The sequence below is a fragment of the Pseudorasbora parva genome, chromosome 23, assembly GCF_024679245.1.
Source record: "Pseudorasbora parva isolate DD20220531a chromosome 23, ASM2467924v1, whole genome shotgun sequence".
Lineage (NCBI taxonomy): Eukaryota > Metazoa > Chordata > Actinopteri > Cypriniformes > Gobionidae > Pseudorasbora > Pseudorasbora parva.
In genome coordinates, this window is record NC_090194.1 from 29,743,955 (window position 1) to 29,758,774 (window position 14,820).

The window sequence follows — 14,820 nt, forward strand, 5'->3', positions numbered from 1 at the left end:
GTCGTCAAATTACGCTTCATGATACTCCCATCTCACAAGGTGGCCATTTCGGCGACACTGTTGAGAACCGAGCCCAGTAGTTCTTAGCAGTCAGTAGCGGGCTGGGCTGCCCTCAGTCTGCTTGCCGCCAAGAGCGTCGCTCCTGCGCAAAAAAAAAAAAAAAACCCTCAGCACAGTCTGCTCTACTGTGTTCACTGCAGGGAGACGACGCCACCTGTCTCTACTGCTGTTTAAGCAGTCAGTGAAGCATCACCTCTGAGACAGGTGACCTGGAGATGGGCGGGGCTGCTTTCCCCACGGAGGAGGGCCGGGTGGAGAAGTTTTGAGTCTAAATTCTGTTCTGCCGCTGGTCACAACCAGTGGTACCCAAATTCCCAAATTAAAATAAAAGAGCAGTTCCTCTATCTCTGGGTCCTCAGGGGGCTTGGAGAGTTGTGGCTGGTCAAACGCTGGACCACACTCATCCTCCTCCTCTTTCGGCAGCGGGCAGCAGCGGATGACGCAGGGATGCACCACAGCCTCCTTGCGGACCCTCTGCCCTCTGTGGAATCAGGTATGTGTTGCACAGCACATTCACACCCCACTGTGGGCCGCCTCCACGAGACAGCCACCCCAGGCCGGTGCCTGTATTCCACCTTGCTGCCCCACGGTGGGTATGCCGGTGGTCCTGATGAGCCCACTTGTTCGGTCTGCGAGCCTGGCTAGAGCTCCCAGTCCGTCCTGTTGGTTCATTCGGGCCATCAGACTTGGCTATGCGATTTAATTCGCCCGGCGTCCCCCCATGTTCACAGATGTTCGCTTCACCTCGGTGAAAGCTGTAGACGCCCATGTCCTGTGTGCGGAAGTCGCAGTCCTACTGGCAAAGGACACGATAGAGCCGGTCACTCCAGCCAATATGAAGACAGGCTTCTACAGCCTGTCTTCATTGTACCCAAGAAAACCAGTGGGTTATGGCCAGTCTTGGACCTGCGAGTTCTGAATCGGAGCCTTCACATGTTACCGTTCAAGATGCTCATGCAGAAAGGCATTTTTGAGTGCATCCGTCCCCAAGATTGGTTTGCAGCGATTGACCTGAAGGACGCGTACTTTCATGTCTCGATTCTCCACCGACTCAGGCCGTTCCGGTGCTTTGTGTTTGAGGGGCGAGCATATCAGTACAAAGTCCTGCCCTTTGGGCTGGCCCTGTCCCCCCGTGTCTTTACGAAAGTCGTCGAGGGGACCCTTGTGCCCATGAGAGAACAGGGCGTTCGCATTCTCAACTATCTCGCGACTGGCTCATACTAGCACAGTCCTGGGAACAGTTGTGCGAACACAGGGACCTGGTGCTCAGACACCGCAGCCAGTTGGGTCTTTGGGTCAACTGAGAAAAGAGCAAACTCGCCCCCGTGCAGAGGATCTCTTCTCTTGGTATGGAGTTGGATTTGGTCGAGCGGACAACACCCCTCACAGAGGAGCGCGTCCAGTTGATGAACACATTTGAAGGCAGGATGGTGGTTCCACTGAAAAAATTTCAGAGGCTCCTGGGGCATATGGCGGCCATGGCGGCAGTAACACTGCTCGGCCTGCTTCAAATGAGACTGCTTCAGCATTGGCTTCTTGGCCGAGTCCCGAGATGGGCATGGCAACGGCACTGGGTGAGGATCACCTGGCCTGCCGCCATACCTTCAGCCCGTGGTCGGACCCCTCACTCCTGTGGGCCGGAGTGCCTCTGGAAAAGGTGTCCAGGCATGCTGTGGTTTTCATGGATGCTTCGACCATGGGCTGGGGTGCCACGTACAACGGGCATGCAGTGTCAGGGGTTTGGATGGCCCGCACCTGCATTGGCACATCAATTGCCTCGAGTTGCTAGCAATACATCATGCAACGAGCCACATCAAAGGTCGGTTACGGGGCAAAGATGTATTGGTCCGTACGGACATCACTGCGACAGTTGCGTACATCAACTGCCAAGGTGGTCTATGCTCCTGTCGCATGTCGCAACTCGCCCCCCATCTCCTCCTCTGGAGTCAGAAGTGTCTGAGGTGCTTCAGGCCATTCATGTCCCTGGTGGGCGCAACCGTGTGGCTGACGAGCTGTCATGAGCTGCGCTCCCGGGAGAGTGGCAACTCCACCCCCAGGTGTTCCAGCTGATTGGGTTCAGTTCGGGTGGCACAGGTCAACCTAGTTGCCTCCCCAGAAACGTCCCACTGGCAGTGGTTTTATTCGCTGACCGAGGGTACACTCGGCACGGATGCACTTGCGCACAGCATGCTCTGGGTCTGCGCAAATATGCGTTTTTCCCCAGTGAGCCTGCTTGCACAGACACTGTGCAAGGGCAGGGAGGATGAGGAGCAGGCCCTGTTGGTGGCCCTGTATTGGCCCCACCGGACCTGGTTCCCAGAATTCATGCTCCTCACGACAGCCCCTCCTTGACCGATTCCTCTGAGGAAAGATCTTCTAACTCAGAGATGGGGCACTCTGGCAACCGCGTCCAGACCTCTGGAAACTTCATGTCTGGTCCCTGGACGGGACTCGGAGGTTCTAGGTGACTTACCCCAAGAGGTAGTTAACACCATCACTTAGGCTAGAGCACCGTCTACAAGACAGGCCTATACCTTGAAGTGGAACCTGTTCGTCGATTGGTGTTCTTCCCAGAGAAGATCCCTGAAGGTGTTCGATCATGTCTGTGCTTTCCTTCCTGTAGCAGGGGTTGGAGCATAGGCTCTCGCCCTCCTCCCTCGGTTACGTTGCTGCTGTTTCCACTGTCACGCATGTAGGTAAGTCGGTTGGGAAGCACAAACTGGTCGTCAGGTTCTTTAGGGGGGCGAGACGGTTAAATCCTCCTTGACCTCCCTCCATACTCTCTTGGGATCTTGCTGGTGCTCTGAGCACTTCAGATTGTCCTATTTGAGCCCTTGCAGTCAGCAGAGCTTAAGATTCTGTCCATGAAGACTTTGCTGTTGGCTGCATTGGCCTCTATCTAAAGGGTAGGGGACCTGCAGGCACTTCGGTCGACGGTTCGTCCCAGGAGTTCAGGCCGGGGGACGCCCACGTGGTACTGAGACCCCGGCCTGGCTACGTGCCCAAGGTTCCCACCACTCCCTTCAGGGATCAGGTGGTGAACCTGCAAGCACTGCCCCTGGAGGAGGCAGACCCAGCCCTAGCTTTTGCTCTGTCCCGTCCACTCTGTGTACCTACGTGGACAGACCTCAAAGCTTCACAACCTCAGATCAGCTCTTTGTCTGTCACGGAGGCCAGTAGAAGGGAAAGGCTGTCTCCAAGCAGAGGATGGCCCCCTGGATAGTGGATGCCATCATCTTGGCTTACCAAACACAAGGTGTGCCCTGTCGGCTCAGGGTGCGAGCAACCTCTACTACAAATGTTGCATCCTCCTGGGCGCTTGCACGTGGTACCTCGCTGTCAGACATCTGTAGAGCTGTGGGCTGGGCGACACAACACGTTCGCTAGGTTCTATAGCCTACGTGTGGAGCCGGTCTCCTCCTGTGTTCTCACCTCAAACGGGTAGAAGCACTGAGAGGCCCCGGCTCCTGTCGGCTTGCTGCGCCTTGGCGCTTACATTCTTCAGAGATGAAACTCTGCGATTCCTCCACTCCCCTCGGTGCCGGGTGTGGCAGAGCGTCTGGCATCAGGCCTCTTGCCGCTGAGTCCTTGAGAACCGGTATTTGGCTTGGGCCATGTGAGCGACCCTGCGGGGATCCCACATATTGTCCACGGTTGCTCCTCCCAGGAGCCCGTGTCTTTCCCTTGGGAGAGCCCTCCCTTATTAGGGATGGAGCCTCTTCACGGCGGCGGGATAAGGCTCAGCTCTGTCTCCACATAACTCCTCTCGGTATGATGTGGTTCCATAGACATTTCAATGGTTGAATTAGGCTATGTAACGTCTCGGTTACGTATGTAACCCTCGTTCCCTGAAGGAGGGAACGGAGACGCCACGTCGGAGTACCAACGAATAGGAATCGTGGCGTCGAGAGTGACCGACTGAATGGGAACGTCTCGGTTACGTATGTAACCCTTGTTCCCTGAAGGAGGGAACGGAGACGCCACGTCCCGTCGTCATGTCCTCTGTACCCTGCTGGGGTGCCAATTCACCTACTCGGCTCCTCAGCAAAAGACTAATTTGATGCAAGCACCTGTGCCTCATTTATACCCGCGTGAGCATGAGCAGCTGGTGCAATCATTGCATGCCAATGTGCATTGGCTCGTTTAGTTACACTTGAAGTACTTGGCTCTCGCTAGCGAGATTCCTATTCGTTGGTACTCCGACGTGGCGTCTCCGTTCCCTCCTTCAGGGAACGAGGGTTACATACGTAACCGAGACGTTACATAGCCTAATTCAACCATTGAAATGTCTTACCTGTCCAGCAGAAAAAAATCTAAAAACAAAACTTCAAAACACAGAGTTCACGCCACCTTTAATTATCCTTGTTTTCGCATCGCCCGGGTGAAGTCTCTTTTTTTTCACTCTGAAGTCCGAAGACTTTTGCATTTTACAATGGATGAATCTCCAGTTGTCACTGGTGACTGTCATTTGAACCTTTTTGGATCTGCCATCAAATTGATGTTTAATTATATCAAGTGATGTGAGAAAAGGCTATCTCCACTTCCAACATCCTCACATGCGATAGCCTGCTAACCGGGACTCCTTCTTTATGTGTACAGATGTGACGTAATGATGCAAACATATGCTTGAATTTCCCGCGGAAATCCACCAGTACCACTGGAATTAAAAATATTATTACAAGCTTACTGCTGTAAATCGAGCCACGGTAAGCAGATAGTTTTGAACACTGGCTGGTTATGTACTTGCTCAAATATTTATTTTGGATAATTACAGCTTAGACAACATGTACTTACATGTTCATCACTTTTAGCAGTGTTTTATGTAACTTCAAATTGTTTCCTGTAAAATGACACCAACATTTTGAACCTAGACCACTGTATGTGTGTATGTATTCCTCGCGTTCTTCAAAAATTTAATGATTACTTAATCTATGAATCATGTAGAATCTTCATTAGTTGCTGATGCAGTAACCATTAAGACATGGGTTAGTTCATCATTAACTTCACATTAACTCATGATTATCTCTGCATTAGTTAAGCATGCATTAATGCATATTAGTACCCATATTGTAAAGTATTACCATAAACTCCTTAGTCAGTTAGAAAAATCCCTATATTTTTACTTAACCTGTTGTCTACATGAAAGAATTGAAGGAGCTAAAAATTAAAATTAACACCACCCATATAATTCCATGTGAAGAGCTGCCTTTCACCAAATTTACCTCTCAGATATTACTGACATTGATGCTGACATTATTATGGCCCGTGACACTGGTTCAGACACTGTGTAAAGAACAATACTTTGTGACTCTGTCACGGTGTGTCGCTGTAGATCAAGCACATGATGAAGAAGATACTTGTACATTCTTTTAATACTAATAAGAACAATAAACAGAAGAATAGTGATGGAAAACACAACCACAATCACAGTGGACTAAAATAAAGCAAGGAGGAACTAATATCAGAGGGCTTATGTACACTGTGAACTGAGGAGCTAGTAAATGAGACAGAAATGAGGACAGAAAACACATTGATAACAGATCATAAATAACAGATAAGTACCTTGGTCAATTCAAAGTATTTGATTAATCGTATTGTATAATTTACTGCAACAAAAAGGCATTGTCTCTTCATTTGTATGTTTTTAAGGCCTAGAAAAGAATAATAATTAAATAGTTAATTCTCAGCTCAAATAAACACAAATCATAGACATAAAAATGTTGACAATCAATTATACCCATAATTAATGTGTCATGTAGATAATTGAAATAATGGCCAGATTTAAAACCAATTTAAATAATTTAACTCAAAACTAAATTAAATGTAAATACTTACCTTGATTTTAAATGCCTTCAAAATACTTTACAAAAATGTTTTCTGTTAATGAGCTTATGACACATAAAATATGGTGTCTATCTGGTGTCTAGTATGAGAACAGTCAGTTTACAAACTGAGATAAAATAACTATACATTATTTTGTATTTTATCAAATGAACAACAACAACAAAACATCATGTATAATCTGTGAATTTGTCTAAGAGAGCAGATCCTGGCTTCAGTATTTTAAGAGTTAAGATGTGTTTAACTGATATTTTAAACCAGCGGTAAAATAAAGCATAGACAACAGGATTCATCCCTGAGTTAGCATAAATAGTCCATATTAGAAATGTCACTGTAGCAGAAGAGATTATTGTAGTACTCGTTATAGACAAGATATAGTATGGAATAAAGCAGAGCAGATAAGCTGTCACAATGATTCCTAATGTCAGAGCAGCTTTGCTCTCAGATTTCCTCCTCACTGAACCTTCAGTTAAATGTTTTCCACCCTTCATCAGAGCATTTATAACTTTCACCTGCTGATGTGCAACATAAAATATCCTCAAATATAAAGTTATGATCACAGTCAAAGGAAATAAGAAATAAAAGAACAGGTCAACAACTATCCATGAAAACCCTATTATTAAATAGCACTTTCCATAGCACATGTCTGTTCTTTGCGAACTTTCAAAATATCTGCCACTAATCACATAGACAATATTGTAAGCAATGGAGAAAAACCAGCAGAGACAGATGCATTTTATGATTCTAGTTGTGGTTATTTTTTGTGGATACAGTAAAGGGTGACACACAGCCACATATCGATCAACAGCTATTAAAACTAAATTACAAATAGATGTTGAGAGGAGCAGACCCATGATTATCATAAACAGGTCACACAAAATGTCTCCAAAGTACCAACATGTCTCAATCAACTTGGTGGCATCCACAGGCATCACAATAAGTCCAATAAGCATGTCGGCCACAGCCAGAGAGAGAATAATCAGGTTGGTTGGAGTGTGAAGCTTCTTGAAGTGAGAGATGGAGATGATCACCAGCAGGTTCAGAAACACAGTCCATGCTGACAGCAATGAAAAAAACACGTACATGATATTGTATTCATGTCTGGAGCGTTTTCCCTTGATACATGATGAGTTGATGGCAGGAAAGCAGTATTGAGTCTCATGATCCTCTGTCTCATAGGCCATGAGTGAGTCTCCTCCTTTTAGGAGTTTGTTCTGCTTACTGTGCTTCCATTTATACAGTGTCTGGATAAGACCACTCCCTCTGATGCTGACTAATAACAATTTAAGTCTTCCAATAGTTCTAACACTGGCAGTAAAATGACTTTGCATACTGTAAAAAAAAAAAAAAACAATATGAGTAACAAAAACGTACTCGGTTACTTTCGTAACCTCGGTTCCCTGAGAGAGAGGGAACGAGTATTGCGTATGGGGAAAAACTCCTTTTCTCGAGAATGTGAAGCAAAACTTTATTAATAAAGGTATCTATGTAAAGCGCAGTGAGCTGCACGGCCATAGCCCGGCGCGAGGAGCGCTCTGATTGGCCGGGCCGCGGCAACTGCAGGAACCTATGGTGAGGCAGCTGAGAGGAGCGAACCAATGGGGGCGCTCCAGAGAGACCGCCGAAAAAGGGGGCTAAAAATAGCATACAGGAGGCTATATAAGACCCTGACTCACCATAGGTGTCAGGTTTTAAAATCGACTGAAGCGACACCTGAGAAGCACGAACACGGCACGGAACGCAATACTCGTTCCCTCTCTCTCAGGGAACCGAGGTTACGAAAGTAACCGAGTACGTTCCCTTTCGAGAGAGGTTCCTCGTATTGCGTATGGGAACACAATGTAAAACGCTGTGTGTGCTGACTGACCCAAAATCCCCAACTGAATGAGGGAAAGTCAAAAAACCTTAGAGAGACCGACACAGGCGGGCTTCAAAGGAGAATGAAAGAACCGGAAGAGTCGGTTCGTTTGAACACCTGACCGGACATAGTCGGATCTAAGGTAGAGTGTAATGGTGCTAAGAACGATTGTGTATAAGGAATAAGCAATTGTGTTGCCAGGGCTGCAGATAGCGCCCTAGACGGAAAAAGCACTGTTTGTAAAGCTGGGACCTCCAAATTATAGAATCTGATAAAAGTGGGCGGAGAGGCCCAGCCTGCCGCCGCACAAATATATTACATGGAAGTGCCACATGACCAAGCCCAAGACAAAGCCATGCCTCTAGAGGAGTGGGCTTTAATGCCTGTAGGACAGGTTAGGTCCTAGACCTATATGCTAGTGGGACTGCATCCACTATCCAGTGTGAGAGTCTGTTTCATGACAGCACAAACTTTAGTGCGGCCACCGAAGCAATGAAGAGCTGATCCGACTGCCTGAAGGGGGCGGAGCGCTCTAGATACAATCTCAATGCTCTGACTGGGCAGAATAGGTTCGCCTCTTATTCTCTCTGAGACTCGGGTTAAGCAGTGAAAGACCTGCATACTGAAGGGGTTGATAGCACTTTCAGCATAAAACCATGCCTCGGTTTGAGCACAACCTTGAAGTTGCTGGACCCAAACTCAAGACAGGAAGGGCTCACGGAGAGTGCAGGTAAGCCACCCACTCGCTTAACCCAGGCCACAGCCAGCAGAAAAACGGTTTTGAGTGATATGTGCTTCAAGCTCGTGGTCTGAAGTGGTTAGGAGGGGGAACCCTTCACGGCCTCCAAAACCATGGCGAGGTCCCAAATAGGGACCGAGGTAGGGGCAAGGCGGGCTGAATCTCCTGGCCCCTTTAAGAAAACACACAATAAGATCACTTTTCCCTAGTGAATGTGCCGCGATCTGAGCGTGGCTAGCTGCTATGGCGGAGACACACACCCCGAGTATGGAGGGGGGACAACCCGCGTCCATTAGCTCTTGGAGAAAGCGAGCAGTTCCGCCAGTTCGCATGAGTGTGCGTCGAAGTTTCGCGTAGCACACTAGTTAGAAAACCACTGACCACTTCAAAGCAGAGCTGCCAGATAGCAGGGGCTCTAGCTTCCGAAATAGTGTTCATAACTTGTCAGTGAGGTTCCCGGATACCGTTGATGGGCCATACGTGGAGGGCCCACAGCTCGAGATTGGGATGCCAGATCTTCCCTTTCGTTGGTGGAATAGGCCATGGGGCTGTGTCTGACAGCTGAAACAGTTTGGAGAACCATCTGCGGTTCTTCCAAAGTGGGGCTATTAAAAACCACAGGCTTGCAGCTGGATCGCGATCGGGAGTCTGGGCCAACATGGGCCAGGGCATCCCTGCGTTTGAAGAAAAAATATTGGGCAGCGTGTGCTGTGCGAGCTGAATTGTTTGCGGGTAAAGGGACCATCCCCCTGGGGACATGGGTCCTCTGGATAACATGTCCGGACCCTGATTCAGAATACCTGGCACGTAAGCCGCCCTTAGGGAGCTCAGATTGTGCTCTGCCCATAAAAGGAGATGCTAAGCCATGCAGTGAAGAGAGTCTGATCTCGGCTGCCCTAGCGATTTTATGTACGTTATCAAGACGTGGTGGTTCTTATGACGTAAGACGCTCGTAGAGTCTTGAGTCTATGACAATGACTGTTCTGATAAGCCTGCCCCTCGAAGGCGAATCTCAAGAATGGCCTGTAGTGGGGGTGGGGGTGTTATCGTAACGTGAAGTATGCGTTTTTCAGATCTTTTGAGAAAACCCAATCCCCGGGGCGAATGTGCGCGAGGATTTGTTTCATCGTCAGCACCTTGAAACGAGCGTGTCATAAGTGCTTTGTTCAGATGTCTGGAAAATGGGCCTGAGACCGCCATCCATTTTCGGCATGAGGAATTAGCGACAGTAAAAACCTGACTCGCTAGCGTCGTGTGTACTGTTTCCGCCGCTCTCTCCTTTAACAGTTTCAATGCCTCAGTGAGAAGCATGTGACTGACACTGCTTCTTACTGAGGGCTCGACCACGGCTTGAATCGCGGGGTCTGCGAGCAAAACTGCAGCGAGAACCTCATTTTATATGTTCAACACCCAACATTATCTACCAGGAATGGCCTGCCAGGCTTGGGCTCGTGAAGCCAGGGGTTGAATTAGATTCGGGGGCTGGCCGCTTAGTAATAGGGGCCTGTTAGCCGGGTTGCTTGTGCTGTAACACTGCTTGTAACACTGTGGGGATAGTGTTAGTTTTGGCGGTGCAGGCTTTGCAGTGGGCGCGCGCCTCACATTTATATTGTGTGTGCGAGAGTGAACTTTGTGAAAAGTGCTTGGGTGCAGGAGTGCAGACTGTAAAGTGGGCACATTTCCTACATAGAAAGCTGTTTTGTGTGTAGTGTAAACAATGTGCAGTGTCGCACAACCTAGGTAGAATACCCACGGTGCAAACCAGTGAGCAAATCCACTGGGGTAAACGCACACAGCATTAGTGTGCACACGAGCGTGTTTAACACAGGCTAGTTGACTGCAATATTTCATCTCCAGTCACTTAACTTAAGGGAACTGGGAGAATGTAAGGAAGTGCGGGTGGTATGTGAGCCATTCCACAATGCTGTTATGCTCTAGTCTAGACTGAAAGCGCGCATGCAGACAAGCGTGTTTGACCACAGGCTAGTTGACTGCAATAAGGCTAGTTGACTTTATATGGTGTAATCCGGCCGCGGCGAGATTTATTTGTGATTTTGTGAGGCTGAATTAACAGTGCTTATGTAGGGGTGCACACTGTGTAGTGGACACTTTGTCTACAGTGTAGAAACCTTTCCAGCCGCCTGAATAAAGGGGACTGGAAGTGACAGAGTGAAAAAAGGGCTTAGCTTGGCAGCCATTTTCCGACGCCCTTATGCTCTGACAGTGAGCGCGTGCTATGACGTAAGTCGCGCTCTAGTCAGCAACGCGCTGTGGAAGGGGCGCGCGCTATCATGACAAGGCAGCCATTACAACTTCCTTGGCAGTAAGCGCGCGCTGCAGCGACATTGTTCTTGACATACCCAACAGCACGAGCTCGCTCGTCTAACTTACTCTATTATTCTCTGTCCGCAGCGCTACAGCACGGCGGCGGTAGAATGAGCACGGCGAGAGCTTCGGCTCGAGTTAGTTTATTCCCTCTAGTATTCTCTGTCTGCGGCGATAGTGCGACTGAACGAGAGAATAGGAAGCGTGAGGAAAAACTCTGTCCGCAGCGCTTCTAGCACGGCGAGAGCTTCGGCTGGAGTTTGTTTATTCACTCTAGTATTCTCTGTCCGCAGCGACAGCGCGACTGAACGAGAGAATTGGAAGCGTGAGGAAAAACTCTGTCCGCGGCGCTTATAGCACGGCGAGAGCTTCGGCTCGAGTTAGTTTATTCACTCTAGTATTCTCTGTCCGCGGCGACAGCACGACTGAACGAGAGAATTGGAAGCGTGAGGAAAAAGTCTGTCTGCGGCGCTTCTAGCACGGCGAGAGCTTCAGTTCGAGTTTGTTTATTCACTCTAGTATTCTCTGTCCGCGGCGACAGCGCGACTGAACGAGAGAATTGGAAGCGTGAGGAAAAACTCTGTCCGCGGCGCTTCTAGCACGGCGAGAGCTTCGGCTCGAGTTTGTTTATTCACTCTAGTATTCTCTGTTCGCGGCGACAGCGCAACTGAACGAGAGAATTGGAAGCCTGAGGAAAAAGTCTGTCCGCGGCGCTTCTAGCACGGCGAGAGCTTCAGCTCGAGTTTGTTTATTCACTCTAGTATTCTCTGTCCGCGGCGACAGCGCGACTGAACGAGAATTGGAAGCGTGAGGAAAAACTCTGTCCGCGGCGCTTATAGCACGGCGAGAGCTTCGGCTCGAGTTAGTTTATTCACTCTAGTATTCTCTGTCCGCGGCGATATCGCGACTGAACTAGAGAAGAGGAAGAGTGAGGAAAAACTCTGTCTGTCCGCGGCGCCTCCTCAGCGCGACGGTATAGTGACGAGAGCTTCGGCTCGAGTTCGCCTATTCACTCTAGTATTCTCTGTCCGCGGCTGTAGCGCGACGGAACGAGAGAAGAGTGAGGAATACTCTGCGGCAGCGGCGGAAGAAGAGCCGCGGCGGCGGCAGAGTGAAGAGAGCTTCGGCTTGAGTGCTCATGTCCTCTAACATTCTCTTTCCGCGGCGCTATTCAGCGCGACGGAACGAGAGAAGAGGGAGAGTGAGAAGAGCTCTGTCTTTCCGCGGCGCTAAACGACGCGGCGGAACGAGAGAGTCCTCGAATAGAACAAGCCTGTAAGCTCTAGAAGTGGCGTTGCAGCGGCAACACACACACAAACACATACAACACTCAACATAGACACACAGTATAAAGGATATATATAACGCCGGATGGCGCAGCAGGAACGCAGGTGGCTGAAGGCGGAGACTCGGAGGGAATCCGGCGTCCTCAGGGCTGCAGGAATGTTCCGCTGGTTGCTTTTCGACGGCGGTTTGCTTGATTCCGGAGGTCAGCGACGGTGTCGCTGAAGGAGATAAAATCTGACACCTATGGTGAGTCAGGGTCTTATATAGCCTCCTGTATGCTATTTTTAGCCCCCTTTTTCGGCGGTCTCTCTGAAGCGCCCCCATTGGTTCGCTCCTCTCAGCCGCCTCACCATAGGTTCCTGCAGTTGCCGCGGCCCGGCCAATCAGAGCGCTCCTCGCGCCGGGCTATGGCCGTGCAGCTCACTGCGCTTTACATAGATACCTTTATTAATAAAGTTTTGCTTCACATTCTCGAGAAAAGGAGCTTTTCCCCATACGCAATACGAGGAACCTCTCTCGAAAGGGAACTGTGATGCAGTTGCTGTGGCCCCTATAGTGATGGCCCTTACCTATATATGTTAGTACATGAGTATAACAACAGTGATTTATAATCTCGCACAAACACCATAAAAGCGTATTTAGTGCAACTTCAAGTTTTCTTCTATTATGCTGATTTTATTATAAACTGCAGCTGATGGAAACTTATCAGGGTGTTTCCTGGGTAAAAAAAAAAATATTCTGGGATGGAAGACAAACACAATCATTCACACACAGTACAAAGTACCCTACCCATGTCAGCTGTGAGACTAGCAATGACAATAAATCCAAAATGGAAAGAAAAATGCAAAGTTTTTTCAATATTAACTTATCATATTTATTTATGAAATAACAAAATTATCATTGTCAGGTCAGATCATAAAGTGCTTAAAGCTATTTTACATTTAAAAATGTATACATGTTTATGTAATTAAGTAACTGATTTGAAAAGTTAGTAATGAAATTAACAAAGTAACTACACATTACATAGAAAAAAGGACAGGTCTATTGTTTTGGACTTACACTCACATGTTTATTGCACTGATCATTTCTGATCATCAAGGAAAACTAGTGCGAGACTCAAGTGTAAATGAATGTGTAATTTTTTTTTTTAAGTAATTGTTTTAATTTGCTCTGTTTGTTGAGAGTAAAATAACATGGTGCAACTTTATATTAGGTGGCCTTAACTACTATGTACTTGCGAAAATGAGTATAATGTACTCAATGTGTTCATATTGTATTGGAAAACACCTCTGCTGATATTGAGATGTGATACGGGTAATGTTAGGGTGTGGTGTGGTGGTATGGGTAAGTTTTAGGGTAAAGTTAGGGACGTGTGGTGAAATGGCTAAGTTTAAGGGTTAGGTGTGAGGGAAGTGTGGGTAACGCTTTAGATTACGGCCCGGAAAGTACTGCATAATTAAAGTGAATTTACAGCATAACTTTCTGTAATTATAGTGTAACTATAAAGTAAGTTTACGGGAACAATATGTCATATTGGGGGAATAAAGGGGTAACTATCAGGGAAATTAACAAATTATTTATACTGTAAATATTTTTTAATCAAGGGGTAATTATACTGTAAGTATTTTTTAATTAAGGGGTAATTATCTGTGTAGTTACGGGGTAAGTATGAAAGTGCGGGCTGTAAATTAAAGTGGCTCTTGTTCTCATCTTGTTTCATGTAGTTACGGGGTAAGTACAATAAAAACACAAATACAATCTGATATCACTCAGAACCTTTATTAAAAAGAATAAAAATTAAAACGTTTAAAAAAAAAAAAGATTTAGAACAAATTCATTTCTATTGCTTGGCTTCATCCTCTTCTTGTTCCTCTTCTTTTTATTCCTTGCCACAGATGAATCTTAAGAAGGATCCCAGATGTCTCTAGCTAGTATTCTGTAACTGTTACACTGAAAATACAGTGCACGCAGAAATGTCCTCACCGTTTACTCGTCTTTTAACCTCATACCATCCGAGATGTATACGACTTTATTTCCTCAGATGAACACAGAAAAATAAATAATCTCTGTTAATTAAAACTCATTTGGGTTTCTAAGAGTCAATGCATCAAACAGCACATACAGCAATAACTACAGTAATCCATCCCAATGGATGAATCAATGTCTTCTGAAGTTAAACGACAAGTGTTTGTAAGAAAAATAACAATATATCGCATCCGATCAGCAGTTATCGGCGTGTGCATGCAAGGGTTGATTTCACGCTTGACGTAACTTGAAGCGACAAGCGTGACGTGCGCGCCGAAAAACTCTGGTCATGTGGATGTCTGTTGCTGCCGTTTTTTTTTTTTTTTTTTTATGCTCACAACAGTATACAAACAATAACATAATATATGATAATAGCAATTAGAAACAAACAAGAATAAAAGACAAGAGATGTCCGTTCTCGCGTGTGTTTTAGATGAAACGTGCATGAGAACGTCATGAAAGCCTGAAGCGCCTCATGCACGCGCTGGTAACAGCTGATCAGATATGAAACGATTACTAAAATTATGACAGCATTTCTAGGTGTACTACTTTTTCTTTTAATAAATAATAATACAAAATTAAGGAACAAGAAAAAAAAAAGGGAAATGGACAAAACGTGTCTCTTTCTGTCAGGACGTTATCATTTAAAATGAAAAGTTTATTTAAAAAAAATAAAAAAATAAAA

At 46.9% G+C, this 14,820-nt stretch overlaps 1 protein-coding gene across 1 annotated transcript; it reads right to left on the reverse strand.

The window, feature by feature from the left end:
- Positions 1–6,071: 6,071 nt before the first annotated feature.
- On the reverse strand, positions 6,072–7,115 carry LOC137062416 (trace amine-associated receptor 13c-like). The gene has a single exon (XM_067433288.1). The coding sequence runs from the start codon at positions 7,083–7,085 to the stop codon at positions 6,072–6,074; it is 1,014 nt and encodes a 337-aa protein (XP_067289389.1). The 5' UTR covers positions 7,086–7,115.
- Between the last annotated feature and the right edge of the window lie 7,705 nt (positions 7,116–14,820).